A 25583-nucleotide genomic window follows, 5' to 3' on the forward strand; every position below is an offset into this window, starting at 1 on the left:
ACACAAAGAAGGTACAACTATCTCCTGATTAATATTTTTGTTGGAAACAACCTTTGGTAGAAAACCAGGCTTAGTACGCAAAACAACCTTATCTGAATGGAACACCAGATAGGGCGGAGTACACTGTAGAGCAGATAACTCAGAAACTCTTCTAGCAGAAGAAATAGCAACCAAAAACAAAACTTTCCAAGATAACAACTTAATATCTATGGAATGTAAAGGTTCAAACGGAACCCCTTGAAGAACTGAAAGAACTAGATTTAAACTCCAGGGAGGAGTCAAAGGTCTGTAAACAGGCTTGATCCTAACCAAAGCCTGAACAAATGCTTGAACATCTGGCACAACTGCCAGTCGTTTGTGTAGTAAGACAGATAAAGCAGAAATCTGTCCCTTTAGAGAACTCGCAGATAATCCTTTATCCAAACCTTCTTGTAGAAAGGAAAGAATCCTAGGAATTTTTATCCTATTCCATGGGAATCCCTTGGATTCACACCAGCAGATATATCTTTTCCATATTTTATGGTAAATCTTTCTAGTTACCGGTTTTCTGGCTTGAACCAGAGTATCTATCACAGAATCTGAAAACTTACGCTTTGATAGAATCAAGCGTTCAATCTCCAAGCCGTCAGCTGGAGGGAGACCAGATTTGGATGTTCGAATGGACCCTGAACAAGAAGGTCCTGTCTCAAAGGTAGCTTCCATGGTGGAACCGATGACATATTCACCAGGTCTGCATACCAAGTCCTGCGTGGCCACGCAGGAGCTATCAAGATCACCGAGGCCCTCTCCTGTTTGATCCTGGCTACCAGCCTGGGAATGAGAGGAAACGGTGGAAACACATAAGCTAGGTTGAAGGTCCAAGGCGCTACTAGTGCATCCACTAGAGTCGCCTTGGGATCCCTGGATCTGGACCCGTAGCAAGGAACCTTGAAGTTCTGACGAGACGCCATCAGATCCATATCTGGAATGCCCCATAGTTGCGTCAACTGGGCAAAGATCTCCGGGTGGAGTTCCCACTCCCCCGGATGGAATGTCTGACGACTTAAATAATCCGCTTCCCAGTTTTCCACCCCTGGAATGTGGATCGCAGATAGGTGGCAGGAGTGATTCTCCGCCCATTGTATTATTTTGGTCACTTCTTTCATCGCCAGGGAACTCTTTGTTCCCCCCTGATGATTGATATACGCAACAGTCGTCATGTTGTCTGATTGGAATCTTATGAATCTGGCCTTTACTAGCTGAGGCCAAGCCCTGAGAGCATTGAATATCGCTCTTAGTTCCAGAATGTTTATCAGGAGAAGAGACTCTTCCCAAGACCATAGTCCCTGAGCTTTCAGGGATTCCCAGACCGCGCCCCAGCCCACTAGGCTGGCGTCGGTCGTGACGATGACCCACTCTGAACTACGGAAGCTCATTCTCTGGGACAGGTGATCCTGGGTTAGCCACCAACGGAGTGAGTCTCTGGTCTTCTGATCTACTTGAATCACTGGAGACAAGTCTGTATAGTCCCCATTCCACTGTTTCAGCATGTACAGTTGTAATGGACTTAGATGAATTTGCGCAAAAGGAACTATGTCCATTGCTGCAACCATCAATCCTACTACTTCCATGCACTGAGCTACGGAAGGACGAGGAATAGAATGAAGAACTTGACAAGCATTTAGAAGTTTTGACTTTCTGATTTCTGTCAAGAAAATCCTCATTTCTAAGGAATCTATTATTGTTCCCAAGAAGGGAACTCTTGTCGACGGAGACAGGGAACTTTTTTCTATGTTCACCTTCCATCCGTGAGATCTGAGAAAGGCCAGAACGATGTCTGAGTGAGCCTTTGCCTTTGAAAGAGACGACGCTTGTATTAGAATGTCGTCCAAGTACGGTACTACTGCAATGCCCCTTGGTCTTAAAACCGCTAGAAGGAATCCGAGTGCCTTTGTGAAAATCCTTGGAGCAGTGGCTAACCCGAATGGGAGGGCCACAAACTGGTAATGTTTGTCCAGAAAGGCGAACCTTAGGAACGGATGATGTTCTTTATGGATAGGGATATGTAGATACGCATCCTTTAGATCCACTGTAGTCATAAATTGACCTTCCTGAATTGTGGGTAGAATCGTTCGAATGGTTTCCATCTTGAACGATGGTACTCTGAGAAATTTGTTTAGGATCTTTAAATCCAGGATTGGTCTGAAAGTTCCCTCTTTTTTGGGAACTACAAACAGATTTGAGTAAAATCCCATTCCTTGTTCCGCCGTTGGAACTGGGTGTATCACTCCCATCTTTAACAGGTCTTCTACACAATGTAAGAATGCCTGTCTCTTTATTTGGTTTGAGGATAAGTGAGACATGTGGAACCTTCCCCTTGGGGGTAGTTCCTTGAATTCCAGAAGATAACCCTGAGAAACTATTTCTAGCGTCCAGGGATCCTGAACATCTCTTGCCCAAGCCTGAGCAAAGAGAGAGAGTCTGCCCCCCCAATAGATCCGGTCCCGGATCGGGGGCTACTCCTTCATGCTGTTTTGTTAGCAGCGGCAGGCTTCTTGGCCTGCTTACCCTTATTCCAGCCTTGCATCGGTTTCCAGGCTGGTTTGGTCTGTGAGGTATTACCCTCTTGCTTAGAGGATGTAGAATTAGAGCCCGGTCCGTTCCTGAAATTACGAAAGGAACGAAAATTAGACTTATTCTTGGCTTTGAAAGGCCTATCTTGTGGGAGGGCGTGGCCCTTTCCCCCAGTGATGTCTGAGATAATCTCTTTCAATTCTGGCCCAAAGAGAGTTTTACCCTTGAAGGGGATATTAAGCAATTTTGTCTTGGATGATACATCCGCTGACCAAGACTTTAGCCAAAGCGCTCTGCGTGCCACAATTGCAAACCCTGAATTTTTCGCCGCTAATCTAGCTATTTGCAAAGCGGCATCTAAAATAAAAGAGTTAGCCAACTTAAGTGCGTGAACCCTGTCCATAACCTCCTCATATGGAGTCTCTCTACTGAGCGACTTTTCTAGTTCCTTGAACCAGAACCACGCTGCTGTAGTGACAGGAACAATGCACGAAATGGGTTGAAGAAGGTAACCTTGCTGTACAAAAATCTTTTTAAGCAAACCCTCCAATTTTGTATCCATAGGATCTTTGAAAGCACAATTATCCTCGATAGGAATAGTAGTGCGCTTGTTTAGAGTAGAAACTGCCCCCTCGATCTTAGGGACTGTCTGCCATAAGTCCTTTCTGGGGTCGACCATAGGAAATAATTTCTTAAATATAGGAGGGGGAACAAAAGGTATGCCGGGCTTCTCCCATTCCTTATTCACTATGTCCGCCACCCGCTTGGGTATAGGAAAAGCGTCGGGGTGCACCGGAACCTCTAGGAACTTGTCCATCTTGCATAATTTTTCTGGAATGACCAGGTTGTCACAATCATCCAGAGTAGATAACACCTCTTTAAGCAGTGCGCGGAGATGTTCTAATTTAAATTTAAATGTCACAACATCAGGTTCAGCCTGTTGGGAAATTTTTCCTGAATCTGAAATTTCCCCATCTGACAAAACCTCCCTCATGGCCCCTTCAGATTGGTGTGAGGGTATGACAGAACAATTATCATCAGCGCCCTCCTGCTCTTCAGTGTTTAAAACAGAGCAATCGCACTTTCTCTGATATGCAGGCATTTTGGATAAAATATTTGCTATGGAGTTATCCATTACAGCCGTCAATTGTTGCATGGTAATAAGCATTGGCGCGCTAGAAGTACTAGGGGCCTCCTGCGTGGGCAAAACTGGTGTAGACACAGAAGGAGATGATGTAGAACCATGTCTACTCCCTTCATCTGATGAATCATCTTGGGCAACTTCATTATCTTTGACAGTACTGTCCTTACTTTGTTTGGACGCTTTGGCACAATTATCACATAATTTAGAAGGGGGAGACACATTAATTTTCATACATATAGAACATAGCTTATCTGAAGGCACAGACATGTTAAACAGGCTTAAACTTGTCAGTAAAACACAAAAACCGTTTTAAAACAAAACCGTTACTGTCTCTTTAAATTTTAAACAGAGCACACTTTATTACTGAATATGTGAAAAAATATGAAGGAATTGTTCAAAATTTACCAAAATTTCACCACAGTGTCTTAAAGCATTAAAAGTATTGCACACCAATTTTCAGAGCTTTAACCCTTAAAATAACGAAACCGGAGCCGGTTACAGCTTTAACCCCTCTACAGTCCCAGCTACAGCCTTTGCTGCGACTCTACCAAGCCCAGAGGGGAATACGATACCAAATGACGCCTTCTAGGAACTTTTCCAACTATCTTCAGGTCCTCACACATGCATCTGCATGTCTTGCTCTCAAAAACAACTGTGCAGTAATGGCGTGAAAATGAGGCTCAGCCTACAACTGGGAAGGCCCTTCCTGACTGGAAAAGGTGTCTAACATAGTGCCTGACGTTAAAAAATGTTCCCCAAGTTTATAAGTGTGAAATACCAGCATAAACATGTATAAAATGCCCAAATAAAGCAATCGATTTTGCCCATAAAAGTGTCTACCAGTTTTATAGCCCATATTAAGCCCTTTATTCTGCTTGAGACTAAGAAAATGGCTTACCAGTCCCCATGAGGGGAAAAGACAGCCTTCCAGCATTACACAGTCTTGTTAGAAATATGGCTAGTCATACCTTAAGCAGAAAAGTCTGCTAACTGTTTCCCCCAACTGAAGTTACTTCATCTCAACAGTCCTATGTGGAAACAGCAAAGGATTTTAGTTACTGTCTGCTAAAATCATCTTCCTCTCACAAACAGAATTCTTCATCTCTTTCTGTTTCAGAGTAAATAGTACATACCAGCACTATTTTAAAATAACAAACTCTTGATAGTAGAATAAAAAAACTACAACTAAACACCACATACTCTTAACCATCTCCGTGGAGATGTTGCCTGTGCAACGGCAAAGAGAATGACTGGGGTGGGCGGAGCCTAGGAGGGACTATATGGCCAGCTTTGCTGGGACTCTTTGCCATTTCCTGTTGGGGAAGAGATATTCCCACAAGTAAGGATGACGCCGTGGACCGGACACACCAATGTTGGACAAATGATCTCCTTATTTATAAAAAAACCCGTAAAAAACATGCGCGTCAAGTACGGTGCGAAGAGCATCAGACTGGTGTTAACTAACATTCATCAATGTCGCGGTTATTTGTGTTTTTCCCAACTTTATTTAAACCATTTCATTACTGTCCATCAACGAGCACATTTCTCTAAAGCTAATCTTTTATTTTTCATCTGTTAATGTCCAAGAAATAGATTGATTTATACCTCAACAAAGAATATCTCATACAAAGTTATTTATATATTGATTTGTTATATGCTACTTTCACAGAAATTAATGTATATTTGTATTTCTAAGAGTCATATTTTTTATTTATTTTTTAAATTATTATTAATGCTAGAATTTGTACATATATCCTTGCACATACTTGTATGCATATATATATATACTGATATACTACAGGAAAGTTTTACTCTGTGAAAAGCATTGCTGGGCTAAAAGAAGTTGCACCCAGGTGGTAAATCGCCATAGAACAGGCTAACAATGGTATTGAGCTGGATGTTCGTTCCTGTGAGTGCATTTCTCTCTGTATATATTTAGTCTCCCTAAGGGAAAAAGGGGCAACCAGACGTGGACTCCTTGCTCAGTGTACTTAGAGGAATATGGCTACACCTCACTGACGAGGCCCAATGAAGGCCGAAACGATCGTCTGGGGTTGCTGTGTTCCTTGATCAGAGAAGAATTGCCTGGTATTTCGGTGCTGGACTGACTGTAATAAGCGGGATCAGACTGATATACTACAGGAAAGTTTTACTCTGTGAAAAGCATTGCTGGCCTAAAAGAAGTTGCACCCAGGTGGTAATTCGCCATAGAACAGGCTAACAATGGTATTGAGCTGGATGTTCGTTCCTGTGAGTGCATTTCTCTCTGTATATATTTAGTCTCCCTAAGGGAAAAAGGGGCAACCAGACATGGACTCCTTGCTCAGTGTGCTTAGAGGAATATGGCTACACCTCACTGACGAGGCCCAATGAAGGCTGAAATGATCGTCTGGGGTTGCTGTGTTCCTTGATCAGAGAAGAATTGCCTAGTATTTCGGTGCTGGACTGACCGTAATAGGCGGGATCAGACTGATATACTACAGGAAAGTTTTACTCTGTGAAAAGCATTGCTGGGCTAAAAGAAGTTGCACCCAGGTGGTAAATCGCCATAGAACAGGCTAACAATGGTATTGAGCTGGATGTTCGTTCCTGTGAGTGCATTTCTCTCTGTATATATTTAGTCTCCCTAAGGGAAAAAGGGGCAACCAGACGTGGACTCCTTGCTCAGTGTGTTTAGAGGAATATGGCTACACCTCACTGACGAGGCCCAATGAAGGCCGAAACGATCGTCTGGGGTTGCTGTGTTCCTTGATCAGAGAAGAATTGCCTGGTATTTCGGTGCTGGACTGACCGTAATAGGCGGGATCAGACTGATATACTACAGGAAAGTTTTAGTCTGTGAAAAGCATTGCTGGGCTAAAAGAAGTTGCACCCAGGTGGTAAATCGCCATAGAACAGGCTAACAATGGTATTGAGTTGGATGTTCGTTCCTGTGAGTGCATTTCTCTCTGTATACAGGGAGTGCAGAATTATTAGGCAAGTTGTATTTTTGAGGATTAATTTTATTATTGAACAACAACCATGTTCTCAATGAACCCAAAAAACTCATTAATATCAAAGCTGACTAGTTTTGGAAGTAGTTTTTAGTTTGTTTTTAGTTATAGCTATTTTAGGGGGATATCTGTGTGTGCAGGTGACTATTACTGTGCATAATTATTAGGCAACTTAACAAAAAACAAATATATACCCATTTCAATTATTTATTTTTACCAGTGAAACCAATATAACATCTCAACATTCACAAATATACATTTCTGACATTCAAAATCAAAACAAAAACAAATCAGTGACCAATATAGCCACCTTTCTTTGCAAGGACACTCAAAAGCCTGCCATCCATGGATTCTGTCAGTGTTTTGATCTGTTCACCATCAACATTGCGTGCAGCAGCAACCACAGCCTCCCAGACACTGTTCAGAGAGGTGTACTGTTTTCCCTCCTTGTAAATCTCACATTTGATGATGGACCACAGATTCTCAATGGGGTTCAGATCAGGTGAACAAGGAGGCCATGTCATTAGATTTTCTTCTTTTATACCCTTTCTTGCCAGCCATGCTGTGGAGTATTTGGACGCGTGTGATGGAGCATTGTCCTGCATGAAAATCATGTGTTTCTTGAAGGATGCAGACTTCTTCCTGTACCACTGCTTGAAGAAGGTATCTTCCAGAAACTGGCAGTAGGACTGGGAGTTGAGCTTGACTCCATCCTCAACCCGAAAAGGCCCCACAAGCTCATCTTTGATGATACCAGCCCAAACCAGTACTCCACCTCCACCTTGCTGGCGTCTGAGTCGGACTGGAGCTCTCTGCCCTTTACCAATCCAGCCACGGGCCCATCCATCTGGCCCATCAAGACTCACTCTCATTTCATCAGTCCATAAAACCTTAGAAATATCAGTCTTCAGATATTTCTTGGCCCAGTCTTGATGTTTCAGCTTGTGTGTCTTGTTCAGTGGTGGTCGTCTTTCAGCCTTTCTTACCTTGGCCATGTCTCTGAGTATTGCACACCTTGTGCTTTTGGGCACTCCAGTGATGTTGCAGCTCTGAAATATGGCCAAACTGGTGGCAAGTGCATCTTGGCAGCTGAACGCTTGACTTTTCTCAGTTCATGGGCAGTTATTTTGCGCCTTGGTTTTTCCACACGCTTCTTGCGACCCTGTTGACTATTTTGAATGAAACGCTTGATTGTTCGATGATCACGCTTCAGAAGCTTTGCAATTTTAAGAGTGCTGCATCCCTCTGCAAGATATCTCACTATTTTTGACTTTTCTGAGTCTGTCAAGTACTTCTTTTGACCCATTTTGCCAAAGGAAAGGAAGTTGCCTAATAATTATGCACACCTGATATAGGGTGTTGATGTCATTAGACCACACCCCTTCTCATTACAGAGATGCACATCACCTAATATGCTTAATTGGTAGTAGGCTTTCGAGCCTATACAGCTTGGAGTAAGACAACATGCATAAAGAGGATGATGTGGTCAAAATACTCATTTGCCTAATAATTCTGCACTCCCTGTATATATATATATATATATATATATATATATATATATTATATATACATATATATATATATATATATATATATATATATATATATACAGTGGGGCAAAAAAGTATTTAGTCAGCCACCAAAAGTTCTCCCACTTAAGAAGATGAGAGAGGCCTGTAATTTTCATCATAGGTATACCTCAACTATGAGAGACAAAATGTAGAAACAAATCCAGACAATCACATTGTCTGATTTGGAAATAATTTATTTGCATATTATGGTGGAAAATAAGTATTTGGTCACCTACAAACAAGCAAGATTTCTGGCTCTCACAGACCTGTATCTTCTTCTTTAAGAGGCTCCTCTGTCCTCCACTCATTACCTGTATTAATGGCACCTGTTTGAACTTGTTATCAGTATAAAAGACACCTGTCCACAACCTCACAGTCACACTCCAAACTCCACTATGGTGAAGACCAAAGAGCTGTCGAAGGACACCAGAAATAAAATTGTAGACCTGCACCAGGCTGGGAAGACTGAATCTGCAATAGGCAAGCAGCTTGGTATGAAGAAATCAACTGTGGGAGCAATAATTAGAAAATGGAAGACATACAAGACCACTGATAATCTCCCTCGATCTGGGGTTCCACGCAAGATCTCACCCCGTGGGGTCAAAATGATCACAAGAACAGTGAGCAAACATCCCAGAACCACACAGGGGACCTAGTGAATGACCTGCAGAGAGCTGGGACCAACGTAACAAAGGCTACCATCAGTAACACACTACTCCACCAGGGACTCAGATCCTGCAATACCAGACGTGTCCCCCTGCTTAAGCCAGTACATGTCCAGGTCCATCTGAAGTATGATAGAGAGCAGTTGGATGATCCAGAAGCGGATTGGGAGAATGTCATATGGTCAGATGAAACCAAAGTAGAACTGTTTGGTATAAACACAACCCGTTGTGTTTGGAGGAGAGAGAATGCTGAGTTGCAACCAAAGAACACCATATCTACTGTGAAGCATGGGGGTGGCAACATCATGCTTTGGGGCTGTTTCTCTGCAAAGGGAACAGGACGACTGATCTGTGTACATGAAAGAATGAATGGGGCCATGTATCGTGAAATTTTGAGTGCAAACCTCCTACCATCAGCAAGGGCATTGAAGATGAAACGTGGCTGGGTCTTTCAGCATGGCAAGGCCTGACTAGGCTGAAACGCGTAGAAATTTGCTCATAACTTGTGAAATTAAGTAGTAGGTAAGGTGGTTGAGACCAACTCTAATTCACAGAGTTGTTTTTTTCCTGGAAATACCATCATACCCATGATCTACTTTCTTCTGTCCAGCACTGGAATCTGAATAATATGGACACTGTTACAAACTTCACTTGCAATACAACTGCTTGACTTACATATGCGGTAGGTGCGGTGCATTGAGCCTCTTTAATATATGAATTGACTCTATATGCGTAATTCCCACCCATGACCCACATTTGTTAAAAGCAGTCTGATTCATTTTTACTTCAAAGAAACGAAGTCTGTCATTGCTTATCATTACTCCTGCACTTTGACCTCCTGACTGGAACTGGTCCACAGCACGGGACATCCCGCAAATACGGCTGTGAATGTGTCTTTGAAATTTAACTCACAGTCATTGGATACAAGCCAGAAGATTCTTGCAAGTTTTTCGCTGTTTTAAAAACAACGCAGAGGGAATTTTCCAAGTCATACCTGCATTCATATAAACAGCTGGATCAGACACTCTAATCACTGGCCTGATTGTGAAAGGACGGTAACATTGACTCTGTTTAAATTTTAAATTTTAACATTGTGTTACTTTGCAACATATTATTATTTTTATAGTTACTTACAGCACTACACACTGATGTTTTATATTTTATGTTGATTCTTATCCTATTTTAATTGTACTATTTTACTTTGTAACAGATGCCGGCATCGCTTATTGTAATACAATTATAAACAAATATAAACTTTTTTATTATACCCTTGTGTAATCCACATTCCTTATATAGTTCTTTACCTCTCATATGCTGTTTTGTACAGCGCGTTCCCATACCCCAATGATCCCAAACACACTGCCCGGGCAACGAAGCAGTGGCTTCGTAAGAAGCATTTCAAGGTCCTGGAGTGGCCTAGCCAGTCTCCAGATCTCAACCCCATAGAAAATCTTTGGAGGGAGTTGAAAGTCTGTGTTGCCCAGCGACAGCCCCAAAACATCACTGCTCTAGAGGAGATCTGCATGCAGGAATGGGCCAACATACCAGCAACAGTGTGTGACAACCTTGTGAAGACTTACAGAAAATATTTGACCTCTGTCATTGCCAACAAAGGATAGATAACAAAGTATTGAGATGAACTTTTGAAATTGACCAAATACTTATTTTCCACCATAATTTGCAAATAAATTCTTTCCAAATCAGACAATGTGATTGTCTGGATTTGTTTCCACATTTTGTCTCTCATAGTTGAGGTATACCTATGATGAAAATTACAGGCCTCTCTCATCTTCTTAAGTGGGATAACTTGCACAATTGGTGGCTGACTAAATACTTTTTTGCCCCACTGTATGTATGTGTGTGTTATAATACAAATACAAAATTTGGTTTAGCACACCTTACAAAAATGTTATATACACATCTTTGGGAGTGCTGCCAATATGACCCAGTAATAACACAAACAAATGGTATTGGCGCACATCCATTTTCAAAAGCACAACATATTTTTTGAACTGCTGCAAATTGCCTGCAAACAACATCAAGGTACAACTATTCTTTTTAAATAAAATTGGGAACTTAGTCACACAATATGGCCATATTTTGCTTAGCCAGTCACCACTTACAAGGTGCCCCAATATAGACTGGTCCTAACACTACAGCCCTTTGCCTCATAGGGCTGAATCATTCCTGCTTTTACTTTTCATAATAGAATTAGACTCCTTGGCTTAATATTCACAACTCTATTACACTGTCATGAGCACACCTGAGCTTGGGTGGGGTGCTTTAACCAATGGGAGATGGTCAGTCTCCCTGATTATGTTTTAATACAAATACAAAATATGGTTTAGCACACCTTACAAAAAGTTTATATACACATCTTTGGGAGTGGTGCCAATATGACCCAGTAATTACACAAACAAAAAAGTATTGGCGCACATCCATTTTAAAAGCACAACATATTTTTTGAACTGCTGCAAAAAATTGCCTGCAAACAACATCAAGGGACAACTATTCTTTTTAAATAAAATTGGGATCTTAGTCACACAATATGGCCATATTTTGCTTAGCCAGTCACCACTTACAAGTGTACATGACAGTGCAATAGAGTTGTGAATATTAAGCCAGGGAGTCTAATTCTATTATGAAGAGTAAAAGCAGGAATGATTCAGCCCTCTGAGGCAAAGGACTGTAGTGTTAGGACCAATCTATATTGGGTCACCTTGTATGTGGTGACTGGCTAAGCAAAATATGGCCATATAATGTGACTAAGATCACAATTTTATTTAAAAAGAATAGTTGTCCCTTGATGTTGTTTGCAGGCAATTTTTTGCAGCAGTTCAAAAAATATGTTGTGCTTTTGAAAATGGATGTGCGCCAATACCTTTTTGTTTGTGTAATTACTGGGTTATATTGGCAGCACTCCCAAGTCCCAACAATGTGTATATAATATTTTTGTAAGGTGTGCTAAACCAAATTTTGTATTTGTATTAAAACATAATCAGGGAGACTGACCATCTCCCATTGGTTAAAGCACCTCACCCAAGCTCAGGTGTGCTTATGACAGTGTAATAGAGTTGTGAATATTAAAGGGACACTGAACCCACATTTGTTCTTTAATGATTCAGATAGAGCATGCAATTTTAAGCAACTTACTCCTATTATCAAATTTTCTTCATTCTCTTGATAACTTTATTTGAAATGCAAGAATGTAAATTTAGATGCCGGCCCATTTTTTTGTGAGCAACCTGGGTTGTTCTTGCTGATTGGTGGATAAATTCATCTACCAATGAACAAGTGCTTTCCATGGTTCTGAACCAGACAAATAGCTTAGATGCCTTCTATTTCAAATAAAGATAGCAAGAGAACGAAGAAAAATTGATAATAGGAGTAAATTAGAAAGTTGCTTAAAATTGCATGCTCCATCTAAATAATGAAAGAAATTTTTTTCGTTCAGTGTCCCTTTAAGACAGGGAGTTCAATAAATATGTTGTGCTTTTGAAAATGGATGTGCGCCAATACCTTTTTGTTTGTGTGTGTGTTATGTCAGAAATCTTTTGCAAACATACTTACATGTCCCTAAGTTCCTGTTTTTGTTCTAAACATTGTTGCCTGTCATAGCTCTGTGTTTATTTATACCATTATATGTATATATTGTAAATGTATTATTAGTCTGAGCAGGAATAATTGCGAATATAACATGTAATCAGAGTATCATATGTATTTATTTGCAATCAATAGATATTTTAAAGGGATAGAAAGTAAAAATTTGCACTAGTGGGAGCTAGCTGCTAATTGGTGCCTGCACACACTTTTCTCTTGTGATTGGCTAAAAATATGTGTTCAGCTAGCTGCCAGTAGTGCAATGATGTTCCTTCAGCAAAGGATAACAAGAGAATGAAGCAAATTTAATAATAGAAGTAAAATGGAAAGTTGTTTAAAATTGTATGTTCTATACAAATCATGAAATAATATATTAGGGTTTCCTGTCCCTTTAAGAGCTGGGCCAGTTTTCTCTCTGCACCTGTCTAACCCCTCCTGATTGCAATCTATTTTTAAAAAACACTCCTTCACAGGTGTTATAAAATGGGCTTGCATATAAAATGACATTTCTTACTGAAAAAGAAATTCAAGAGAAGGAAGAAATACACTGAAAATAGCATGACTGTAAAGAGGTGATTTTAATTTCTGCTGTATCTGAATCATGACAGTTTAAAGTTAGATAGGCTATCTCTTTGAGCTATCAGCTTAAGACTCTATTGAATCAAACATCAATTCGAATTTTAAAATCCTTGTTTATAATGTTAGACTTTGTGTCCTAATGTCAGCATAAATGTTTATCTTTAATACTAATTTCACATATACATAGTTTTAAAGTATAAAACACACTGTAAGAAATGGCACTTACAAGTTCTGATGAGTGATCAATGACACAAGTATCAAGCAATTTTATTCATTACTGATAGTTTATAATGTGTATTTGAATAAGATTGGCAGATATCATAAATCATGTGTATATGCATATTCCAATCAAAAGTGGTGGGAAAATTCACTAGTGTGTGGATTATTTAGGAGTTTGCGTCATAATTGGTGCGAAAAGTTTTGAGTCACATATGGCACGAAGTGGAGAGTGGGACTTGTATTACATGACTTAACCATGGTGCACATAGATTTTTCACAAAAAAATAAAAAGGATGTTAACTATATTATGGTGCACCGAATATATAGAAATAATATTGTCCCTTTGGTTTGTAATGAGAGACAAAGTTGTAGCATAATCCATAAGTAGTAAATGTATTTTTCATTTTTATCCCTATATCTACTAATGCACCATGGCCTAGATTTGGAGTTCGGCGGTAGCCGTCAAAACCAGCGTTAGAGGCTCCTAACGCTGGTTTTGGCCGCCCGCTGGTATTTGGAGTCAGTGATTAAAGGGTCTAACGCTCACTTTTCAGCCGCGACTTTTCCATACCGCAGATCCCCCTACGCCATTTGCGTAGCCTATCTTTTCAATGGGATCTTTCTAACGCTGGTATTTAGAGTCGTTTCTGAAGTGAGCGTTAGAGCTCTAACGACAAAACTCCAGCCGCCTGAAAATAGCAGGAGTTAAGAGCTTTCTGGCTAACGCCGGTTCATAAAGCTCTTAACTACTGTACCCTAAAGTACACTAACACCCATAAACTACCTATGTACCCCTAAACCGAGTTCCCCCCACACCGCCGCCACTCGATTAAAATTTTTAACCCCTAATCTGCCGACCGCCACCTACGTTATACTTATGTACCCCTAATCTGCTGCCCCTAACCCCGCCGACCCCTGTATTACATTTATTAACCCCTAACTTGCCCCCCACAACGTCGCCGCCAGCTACTTAAAATAATTAACCCCTAATCTTCCGACCGCAAATCGCCGCCACCTACGTTATCCCTATGTACCCCTAATCTGCTGCCCTAACATCGCCGACCCCTATATTATATTTATTAACCCCTAATCTGCCCCCCTCAACGTCGCCGACACCTGCTTACACTTATTAACCCCTAATCTGCCGAGCGGACCTGAGCGCTACTATAATAAAGTTATTAACCCCTAATCTGCCCTCCCTAACATCGCCGACACCTACCTTCAATTATTAACCCCTAATCTGCCGACCGGAGCTCACCGCTATTCTAATAAATTGATTAACCCCTAAAGCTAAGTCTAACCCTAACACTAACACCCCCCTAAGTTAAATATAATTTTTATCTAACGAAATAAATTAACTCTTATTAAATAAATTATTCCTATTTAAAGCTAAATACTTACCTGTAAAATAAACCCTAATATAGCTACAATATAAATTATAATTATATTATAGCTATTTTAGGATTAATATTTATTTTACAGGCAACTTTGTAATTATTTTAACCAGGTAAAATAGCTATTAAATAGTTAAGAACTATTTAATAGTTACCTAGTTAAAATAATAACAAATTTACCTGTAAAATAAATCCTAACCTAAGATATAATTAAACCTAACACTACCCTATCAATAAAATAATTAAATAAACTACCTACAATTACCTACAATAAACCTAACACTAGACTATCAATAAATTAATTAAATAAACTACCTACAATTAACCTAACACTACACTATCAATAAATTAATTAAACACAATTCCTACAAATAAATACAATTAAATAAACTAGCTAAAGTACAAAAAATAAAAAAGAACTAAGTTACAGAAAATAAAAAAATATTTACAAACATAAGAAAAATATTACAACAATTTTAAACTAATTACACCACCTCTAAGCCCCCTAATAAAATAACAAAGCCCCCCAAAATAAAAAATTCCCTACCCTATTCTAAATTAAAAAAGTTACAAGCTCTTTTACCTTACCAGCCCTGAACAGGGCCCTTTGCGGGGCATGCCCCAAGAAGTTCAGCTCTTTTGCCTGTAAAAAAAAACATACAATACCCCCCCCAACATTACAACCCACCACCCACATACCCCTAATCTAACCCAAACCCCCCTTAAATAAACCTAACACTAATCCCCTGAAGATCTTCCTACCTTGTCTTCACCATCCAGGTATCACCGATCCGTCCTGGCTCCAAGATTTTCATCCAACCCAAGCGGGGGTTGGCGATCCATAATCCGGTGCTGAAGAGGTCCAGAAGAGGCTCCAAAGTCTTCCTCCTATCCGGCAAGAAGAGGACATCCGGACCGGCAAACATCTTCTCCAAGCGGCATCTTCGATCTTCTTCCATCCGGAGCGAAGCGGCAGGATCCTGAAGACCTCCAGCGCGGAACATCCATCCGGACCGACGACTGAACGACGAATGACTGTTCCTTTAAGGGACGTCATCCAAGATGGCGTCCCTCGAATTCCGATTGGCTGATAGGATTCTATCAGCCAATCGGAATTAAGGTAGGAATTTTCTGATTGGCTGATGGAATCAGCCAATCAGAATCTAGTTCAATCCGATTGGCCGATCCAATCAGCCAATCAGATTGAGCTCGCATTCTATTGGCTGATCGGAACAGCCAATAGAATGCGAGCTCAATCTGATTGGCTGATTGGATCAGCCAATCGGATTGAACTTGATTCTGATTGGCTGATTCCATCAGCCAATCAGAAAATTCCTACCTTAATTCCGATTGGCTGATAGAATCCTATCAGCCAATCGGAATTCGAGGGACGCCATCTTGGATGACGTCCCTTAAAGGAACAGTCATTCGTCGTTCAGTCGTCGGTCCGGATGGATGTTCCGCGCTGGAGGTCTTCAGGATCCTGCTGCTTCGCTCCGGATGGAAGAAGATCGAAGATGCCGCTTGGAGAAGATGTTTGCCGGTCCGGATGTCCTCTTCTTGCCGGATAGGAGGAAGACTTTGGAGCCTCTTCTGGACCTCTTCAGCACCGGATTATGGATCGCCAACCCCCGCTTGGGTTGGATGAAGATCTTGGAGCCAGGACGGATCGGTGATACCTGGATGGTGAAGACAAGGTAGGAAGATCTTCAGGGGATTAGTGTTAGGTTTATTTAAGGGGGGTTTGGGTTAGATTAGGGGTATGTGGGTGGTGGGTTGTAATGTTGGGGGGGGGGTATTGTATGTTTTTTTTTACAGGCAAAAGAGCTGAACTTCTTGGGGCATGCCCCGCAAAGGGCCCTGTTCAGGGCTGGTAAGGTAAAAGAGCTTGTAACTTTTTTAATTTAGAATAGGGTAGGGAATTTTTTATTTTGGGGGGCTTTGTTATTTTATTAGGGGGCTTAGAGTAGGTGTAATTAGTTTAAAATTGTTGTAATATTTTTCTTATGTTTGTAAATATTTTTTTATTTTCTGTAACTTAGTTCCTTTTTATTTTTTGTACTTTAGCTAGTTTATTTAATTGTATTTATTTGTAGGAATTGTGTTTAATTAATTTATTGATAGTGTAGTGTTAGGTTAATTGTAGGTAATTGTAGGTAGTTTATTTAATTATTTTATTGATAGGGTAGTGTTAGGTTTAATTATATCTTAGGTTAGGATTTATTTTACAGGTAAATTTGTTATTATTTTAACTAGGTAACTATTAAATAGTTCTTAACTATTTAATAGCTATTGTACCTGGTTAAAATAATTACAAAGTTGCCTGTAAAATAAATATTAATCCTAAAATAGCTATAATATAATTATAATTTATATTGTAGCTATATTAGGGTTTATTTTACAGGTAAGTATTTAGCTTTAAATAGGAATCATTTATTTAATAATAGTTAATTTATTTCGTTAGATAAAAATTATATTTAACTTAGGGGGGTGTTAGTGTTAGGGTTAGACTTAGCTTTAGGGGTTAATCCATTTATTAGAATAGCGGTGAGCTCCGTTCGGCAGATTAGGGGTTAATAATTGAAGGTAGGTGTCGGCGATGTTAGGGAGGGCAGAGGGGTTAATACTATTTATGATAGGGTTAGTGAGGCGGATTAGGGGTTAATAACTTTATTATAGTAGCGCTCAGGTCCGCTCGGCAGATTAGGGGTTAATAAGTGTAGGCAGGTGTCGGCGACGTTGAGGGGGGCAGATTAGGGGTTAATAAATATAATATAGGGGTCGGCGATGTTAGGGCAGCAGATTAGGGGTACATAGGGATAACGTAGGTTGCGGCGGTTTACGGAGCGGAAGATTAGGGGTTAATAAGTGTAAGGTTAGGGGTGTTTAGACTCGGGGTACATGTTAGAGTGTTAGGTGCAGACGTAGGAAGTGTTTCCCCATAGGAAACAATGGGGCTGCGTTAGGAGCTGAACGCTGCTTTTTTGCAGGTGTTAGGTTTTTTTTCAGCTCAAACAGCCCCATTGTTTCCTATGGGGGAATCGTGCACGAGCACGTTTTTGAGGCCGGCCGCGTCCGTAAGCAACTCTGGTATCGAGAGTTGCATTTGCGGTAAAAATGCTCTACGCTCCTTTTTTGGAGCCTAACGCAGCATTTGTTTGAACTCTCGATACCAGAGTTAATTTTATGGTGCGGCCAGAAAAAAGCCCGCGGAGCGTTAACAGCCCTTTTACCGCCAAACTCCAAATCTAGGCTCATATGTGGAGCAATAATATTGTTTGATTTAGAAAGGGTATACAATTTTAATAGAGTTTCTAATTTATTTTTATTATGTAATATACTTCATTCTCTTGCAGCATCGAACATAAGCTTTTCTGTGTTTTCCGACTCCCATTTAGTTCTATGGCATCCGCGACCTCAAGGGTGGCGGATTGAAAACTAGGTACGCTGAGTTGGAAAAGACATAAACGTAAATGTAGAATATCTGATAACTTCGTGGGAGCTTCAAATAGTGTTGAATAGGAGGGCGATTGAACACAATTCCGCTCAAATACCATGGATTTTAACTCAGATCGATCTGCGCCGGATTGAGATTGCGGGATCATATTTTATGTCACAAATTTCAACATTTGCCAATCTCGATGCTTTGATAACTACGGCAGATCAATCTCATGAAAATTACGACGTGGAATTCCAGCGTATTTTCAGTTGACGCTTTGATAAATAGGCCCCTTAGTCAACATAAGCATACATTTTATTAAATATGTGTATGTTTTTCATATTTATGTCTTTTGAATTTTGAAATATCAGTTATAAAGGGCATTTTGCCCTTTGCTCTAAGGAGAGTGAGAAATCCATAAAGGACCAATAAACTTGACATTTCAACAATGCATAAAATTGTTTCATTATTAGGAGTGAAACATTGCATCATACATTCATTATTTATTTTGCAGCCTTTTGTTGTAAAATACATCTAAAAAAGTATTTATTTTCTTTAGGTTAATACTTTAAGGCATTGTATGCAAGCCTTTGTTTACTTTCCCTCCCTCCCTAAGCTTCTATGGTGTCACATGCTTTTAAAAGGTGGATTATCAGACAATAATGATAGGCAAATCATTCTTGGCAATAGTAACCAAGTATGAATCAGTGCTAAAGCTCCTTAAGGGAATACAAGAGGGCAGGCTACCCCAGTCTGTACATGTGCAAACAGATTGTTCTATATCTGAATATTAGTTTGCGATTGGTTAGCTGGGGTTCTTTTGTTCTGGGGGACAGGAAAATCAGTGAAAAAAATAAACATAAAACAATATACTCATTTAAAACAAAATACATCAGCATTTTTCATTGCAAAATTATTCTAATACATGAAAGTTTGTAATCATGTAGTTTACAATTTGTGTTTAGTGTCCCTTTAATGGTTGCATATGATAACCCAAATGCAGTTAGTGGGCTCAATGTAAACAATGTGTAAGGTATTGTTTTTCTGTTGCAGTACTTTGGTGAGTGCATTAAAGGGAGTGAAATTTATTCAGCAGAAATTTGAACACCTTGTGGTCACTGGCAATAAAATGTGGATAATTATATAAAGATTTAATATACAGGTTGTTATATTTGGTTAAATAGTTGGATAGTGTCATTTAAACAGTGCAAATAACTCCACACAAACAAATCATATGTATTTTTTTTTAAATTGCTCAGTAAACAATTATTACTTTTTAAGAATATGTCTTATTTATGCTGCCAGTCACCATGTGTAATTCCCCCTTCTATAATGATTTTCGGAGTACATCCAGCTGTTCCATACTAGATTACAATGGTAGCGAGCTCCCTTGCTGTTGTAGTAACAGGAATATTAGAGCAATAGCATTATTAAAAGCAATGGAGAGGGTGGTACAGATTCATTTTTGTTGCCCAAATAACAAAGAAAAAAATGTGTTGTACATGGGGGGGGGGCAGCATCTTGAAATAAGATAGTTATTACTTTTAAAAATATACATCTACTGGGTGTGTTTAAAAAAAAAAAAACATTATGTATTGTGTATGTTCAGTATTGTTATCTGTTTATTTTCTCTTAGGGAGTATCATCCAAACTGCATTCCTAATACAATTTTACACAATTCAGTACAGCATATTTATGTATATTGAGGCTTTAACCTCTAAGAAAATGTAGCCTTAAGGTTTCTTACATTCCAAAAAAAGATTTATTTCTAAGAACCTGTCTCTTTTCTACATATCCTTGACCTCTTGCTTATTGCATCGGCATTCATATGACACAATACATTGATGAAACAATATACAAATATGTTTGATATATAAAATATATGCTGTGTTATCCTCAGAACATGAATGAATGTTTAATCAATTACCTGCGTATGCGTTGGAGGAATATTTCTTCGTCCATATATACCAAGAAGAGAATCTTTAGCCAAAGACACATTAAATTTTAGATACAGAGGATGGTGTATTGTGATCTGAAACCTCCAGAATAAACCAGGTGGTATAGACTGCACGATTTGTTTCCCAATATCAATTTCTCCTGAATCTATCGATCTTCCTCTTTGATACACTGTAAACAATGTCAATGTTATTACTGAACTTGCATTGTAATGTGGACACATAAAGTGAGATAAAACTCATATTTTCTATTATGAATTTAAAAGATATTTAACATTATAAAAGTATTATGTTAGTTAGACAACAGTACACACAACACTTAAAACCTCCGTTTTTATGAAGAATAATAAAAAACAACAAAAGAAGCATCATTTTCTACAACATAGTACAACAGTATTGCAGAAGGCTGATTCTTACAGGGGAAGGTGGGCACTTCCCCTTAGAGAGCTGGGTATGTTAATGCTTAAATAGATAATGTTATTACAAACATTACATTCTCTATATCAATTTAGAGCATTTAATTTTTATATTATTCTCATATTCTCCAGCTGATCCTGACAGGAGTAGTTTCTTCAGCCTGATTACTTTATCCCTAATTTGGTTGACCGCATTTGAGATTGTGCCCTCCGGTATGATAGACATCTGTAGTAAGTGGTGAATGCAAGGCTTTGTATTGGATCATTAGTGTGTCTCTGGAACTACTACGCTTGCCTACAGACTTTGGAGCTATTGCAAGACGGGACATAGTGCTGCCATTACGAGTTACTGAAAAGCCTCCTTGTGTGTGCGATATGGTGGCATTAAGCTGTATACTGCATAAAATCCAAGGGCTGCTTTGACATGCTTGTGCATGCTTTCCCCCATAGACATCAATGAGGAGAGAGTGTTAGAAAAAGAACTAACATCTGCAATTGTGGAATGGCGATCCCCGTAAGGCAACCCCATTGATGTCTATGGGGAAAAAAAAGTTACATTTAAACCTAACACCCTACCATAAACCCCAAATCTAAACACCCCTAATCTGCTGACATCGCCACCACCTAAATAAAGTTATTAACTCCTAATCTGCCGCTCCCAACATCGCCAACACTTATAAAAGTTATTAACCCCATCCCACCGCTCCCCGATATCGCCGACCCTATAATAAAGTTATTAACCCCTAATCTGCTACCCCCGACATCGCCAACACTAATAAAAGCTATTAACTCCTAATCTGCCGCTCCCCGACATCGCCGCCACTATAATAAAGTTATAAACATCCAGTCTCCCACATCTCCGCCACTAAATAAACCTATTAACCCCTAAACCCCCACATCGCAAACACTCAATTAAACTATTAACCCCTAATCCTAACACCCCCTAACTTTAAATTAAAATTACAATATAACTCTATCTAAATAAATACAAACTTACCTGTGAAATAAAACCTAACATTAAACTATAAATTAACCTAACATAACTTATCTAATAAAATAAAAAATACTACCAATTAAAATATCTAAATTACAAATTTATAAAACCTAGCACAAAGAAAAAATGTCAAAATCTAAATTACAACTAAAAAAAACAAATCCTACGAAAAATTTAAAAAAATCTAAGTTTACCAAAAATAATGAAATCACAAAAAATAAAAAACATTAAGATTACAAAAAAAATTAACAAAATTATCAAAAATAAAAACAATTACACCTAATCTAATAGCCCTATAAAATAGAAAAGCCCCCCAAAATAAAAACACCCCCTAGCCTACAATAAACTATCAATAGCCCTTAAAAGGGCCTTTTGTATGGCATTGCCCTAAAGAAATCAGCTCTTTTACCTGTAAAAAAATACAAAGTCCCCCCAAAAGTAAAACCCAACACCCAACCAAACCCCAAAATAAAAACCTAACTCTTTAAAAAAACTAAGCTACCCATTTGTATGGGCATTCAGCTCTTTTTCACTGTCCGCCTGGATGAAGTCTTCTTACCGCATGGATGATGACTTCGCCGGCTGGATGGATCCTTCAAGTGGGACTTCAACATCTGTAAGTGGATTGGCAGGTTTTTTTTTTAGATTAGGGTTTGGGCAATGTAAAAGAGCTAAATGCCCTTTTAAGGGCAATACCCATACAAATGCCCTTTTCAGGGTAATGGTTAGCTTAGGTTATTTTAGATAGTTTTTTTATTTGGGGGGGATGGTTGGGTAGTGGGTTTTATTGTTGGGGGGAGTGTTTGTATTTGTTTTTTTACAGGTAAAAGAGCTGATATCTTTGGGGCAATGCCCCACAAAAGGCCCTTTTAAGGTCCATTGATAGTTTATTGTAGGCTAGGGGTTTTTTATTTGGGGGGGGGCTTTATATTTTGGTAGGGCTGTTAGATTAGGTGTAATTCTTTTTTATTTTTGATAATTTGTAGTAGTGTTAGAATTTTTTAATGTGTAGTTTAGTTTTATTTAATTGGTAGTTTAATTTTAGTTTAATAATTATAATAGTTTAATTGTTAGTTTAAATTTATTTTTTAAAATTTGACAGGTAAGTTTTAATTTAATTTAAGATTGGGAAATTGTAATTTTAATATAAAGTTAGGGGGTCGTTAGGTTTAGGGGTTAATAGTTTATTTTAGTATATTCCATTGTGGGGGCTTTCAGTTCAGGGGTTAATAATTTATATTAGTTTATTTCATTGTGGGGGCTTTCAGTTTAGGGGTTAATAGTTTATTTTACTTTATTTTGTTGTGGGGGGCTTGCAGTTTAGCGGTTAATAGGTTTATTTTAGCGGCGGTGAGGGCGGATGGCAGATTAGGGGTTCATAATATTTAAATAGTGTTTGCAATGCGGGGAGGCGACGGTTTAGGAGTTAATATGTTTATTATAGTGGCAGGAGGACAGGTTATGGAGCAGCGGTCTTTAGAAAACACTGGGCTTCAAGCTCCATATGGAGCTTGATAGATAGGCCCCTATGTTTTGGAAGCAAATATAAGCTACCTTGTCAAACATAGGTTGTAAAGCATTTATGGGTTCTTGTAGACCACTAGTTTTCAAACCTGTCCTCAGGCTTCCCTAACAGAACAGATTTTCAAGATTACCTGGGGGGAGAGCAGGTAAAATAATCATGTTTACTTATGAGCTAATTATTTCCCTGTGCTCTAGTTCAGATATCCACAAAATCTGGCCTGTTAGGGAGGCCTGAGTACAGGTTTGAAAACCAGTGTTGTAAACTTAAAGGGACATAATACTCATATGCAAAATCACTTGAAACTGATGCAGTATACCTGTAAAAAGCTGATAGGAACATATCACCTGAGCATCTCTATGTAAAAAAGGAAGATATTTTTCCTCACAAGTACCTCTGCTCAGCAGAGTATGTTCTGTGTAAAAAAGTATACTTCAGCTGCTGTCCAGCTGCAGGTAAAAAAGAAGAAGAAATAAACTGCAGCCAATCAGCACCAGCAGTGCTGAGGTCATGAACTTTTACTGTAATCTCATGAGATTTGACTTAACTCTCATGAGATTTCATAGTAAACTTGCTTAAACTGAATAGGGAAATAATATGAGTGTGCATGAAGCTCACTCTTTTGCCTGTCCCAGGACAGACATACAGATTTGCTGCTTAAAGTCCTTTGCAATGGGGTTTGAATACTTAGGACATTTTGAGGTAAAATATCTTTCTTTTTTACATAGAGATGTTCAGGTGATATTTTCCAGTCAGCTTTTTACAGCTATGCTGCATCACTTTCAAGTGTTTCAACATTTGGGTATCATGGCCCTTTTACTAAAATATAATTCTCAATACCAGGCAGCGTCTAAAGCAAATGTTACAGGTTAGAATCTCTTAACAAGAACATATAATTCTGTCCCTATATAAATATCTGGGAAGACCCTCACTTTCCAAGTGATTAATGAAAAGAGGTTCACACAGAACCCAGAATTGACTCTGCTTGTCTTGGAACGACATCATGTTGCTCTCATAGTACAATAAACAATAATTCACTATTGACATTGATTGACTTTGTTGCATTTATTCTTTTTTTTCAGTTTTCTGTAAAATGTGTTGGGGGAGGCTTTACCTTGTATAACCATTGTTGACTTTTTCCAAGACACTTGAATTATGTTTTTAAACTTAGTTTCATCGTAATGTCGTTTTTTTTTATGAATAAAGACTAATACATACATTTTTTTAACCTATGGTAACATCTATGGTGCTCATTACTTGCTATTTCCCCCACCTGACCCTAATTAATGCCTCCCTACTGTTTAATATATCGTAATTTTTGGGGGGAAATTAACAGACATTTGTAATGTTCTTAAAATACATTTAAGTCTTTATTTTACTGTTGTGCTGCAATCACTGCTATAAATATACATGTTTAGATGGAACTATTTAAATAAAGATAGTTTATAAAAAGGTTTGCAGTAAAAGCTGCCCTTTAGACAAGGCTAAGTAACTGCAGTAGCATATTTTATGCACCCTCCTACACAACAATGTTCAGAACAATTTGTATCTTCAGTCATTTTTTTCTGATGCTGAGAAACACTCTAAAAGGTTGTGTGCAGCATTTATAGTATCGCTAGAGTGTTTATAATCCATTCTGTATTAAATATTAAGGAATCAAGCATGCCACGTGGGGCTTTGCTATGAACAAGCACGCATTCTACTGTAATCCTTACTGTCATAAATGGGGAACACAAAACATATGGATTAAATGTTTATAGTTTATGTTTTGATAAGATTTTAACTCTTGGTATGCAACCAATGTGCTTTGATTTTTCACTTCAGAGGAAAATCTGTTATTATAATCGTATTGATAACATAATTCAAAATATGGCATTAAAGTGCTGCCTGTAAAATCTATTTGTAATGAACTGTGTATCTACATTTCATAATTAACTAGAAATGTTACTTTTCTGCTTCTTGGAACACAGCTGTAAGATAACCTTACACACAATTGTTTCTCTGCAATGTTGTTATTTTTTTATATTGCTGGTTTAAATCTTTAAACATTAAACTTATAAAATGCTTAATAAAAGTTCCACTTATTTCTACATTGATTTTTGCTTTATTTGTTCATGATATTCGTTCTGCCAAAATCTTAAGTAATCTGGGATTATTACAAATATTTTCACAAGACAACTTAATATGTTATAAAAAGTATTGCTTCACATTTTGAGCATTAGCGTTGCATTTCTTTATTACTTTTTTGCAATGTGACCTTATATTTCAGAGTTCTTTTCTACTAATATTTATAAATGTATTTTTAGGTTAAGAATTCAGAGTGAGAGTTAAGATATATTATTGATTTTATCATTCAGTAGTCCATATCATTATATAAAAAATATAATAAGATTAGAAGCACTCTATAGCTGGAGCCATAGATATTTGTGCCAAAAAAGTCTACTTAGAGTAATCAACTTATATAAATCTATCATCATCTATCTACATATCACTATACATACCAAGTTTAAGTGATGGTCAATCCAAGCATTTAACAAAT

General features: G+C 38.5%; 1 protein-coding gene across 6 annotated transcripts in view; it reads right to left on the bottom strand.

The window, feature by feature from the left end:
- Positions 1-25583, bottom strand: part of TENM1 (teneurin transmembrane protein 1) — a 1037319-nt gene that overhangs the window by 510539 nt on the left and 501197 nt on the right. For all 6 annotated transcript variants that reach the window (XM_053699127.1, XM_053699121.1, XM_053699124.1 and 3 more), the window contains one exon: positions 20085-20284. In XM_053699127.1, coding sequence (XP_053555102.1) covers positions 20085-20284 — 200 coding nt within the window. The remainder of the gene's footprint in view (positions 1-20084; positions 20285-25583) is intronic.

This window comes from Bombina bombina, chromosome 1, assembly GCF_027579735.1.
Source record: "Bombina bombina isolate aBomBom1 chromosome 1, aBomBom1.pri, whole genome shotgun sequence".
In the NCBI taxonomy this organism is placed as follows: domain Eukaryota; kingdom Metazoa; phylum Chordata; class Amphibia; order Anura; family Bombinatoridae; genus Bombina; species Bombina bombina.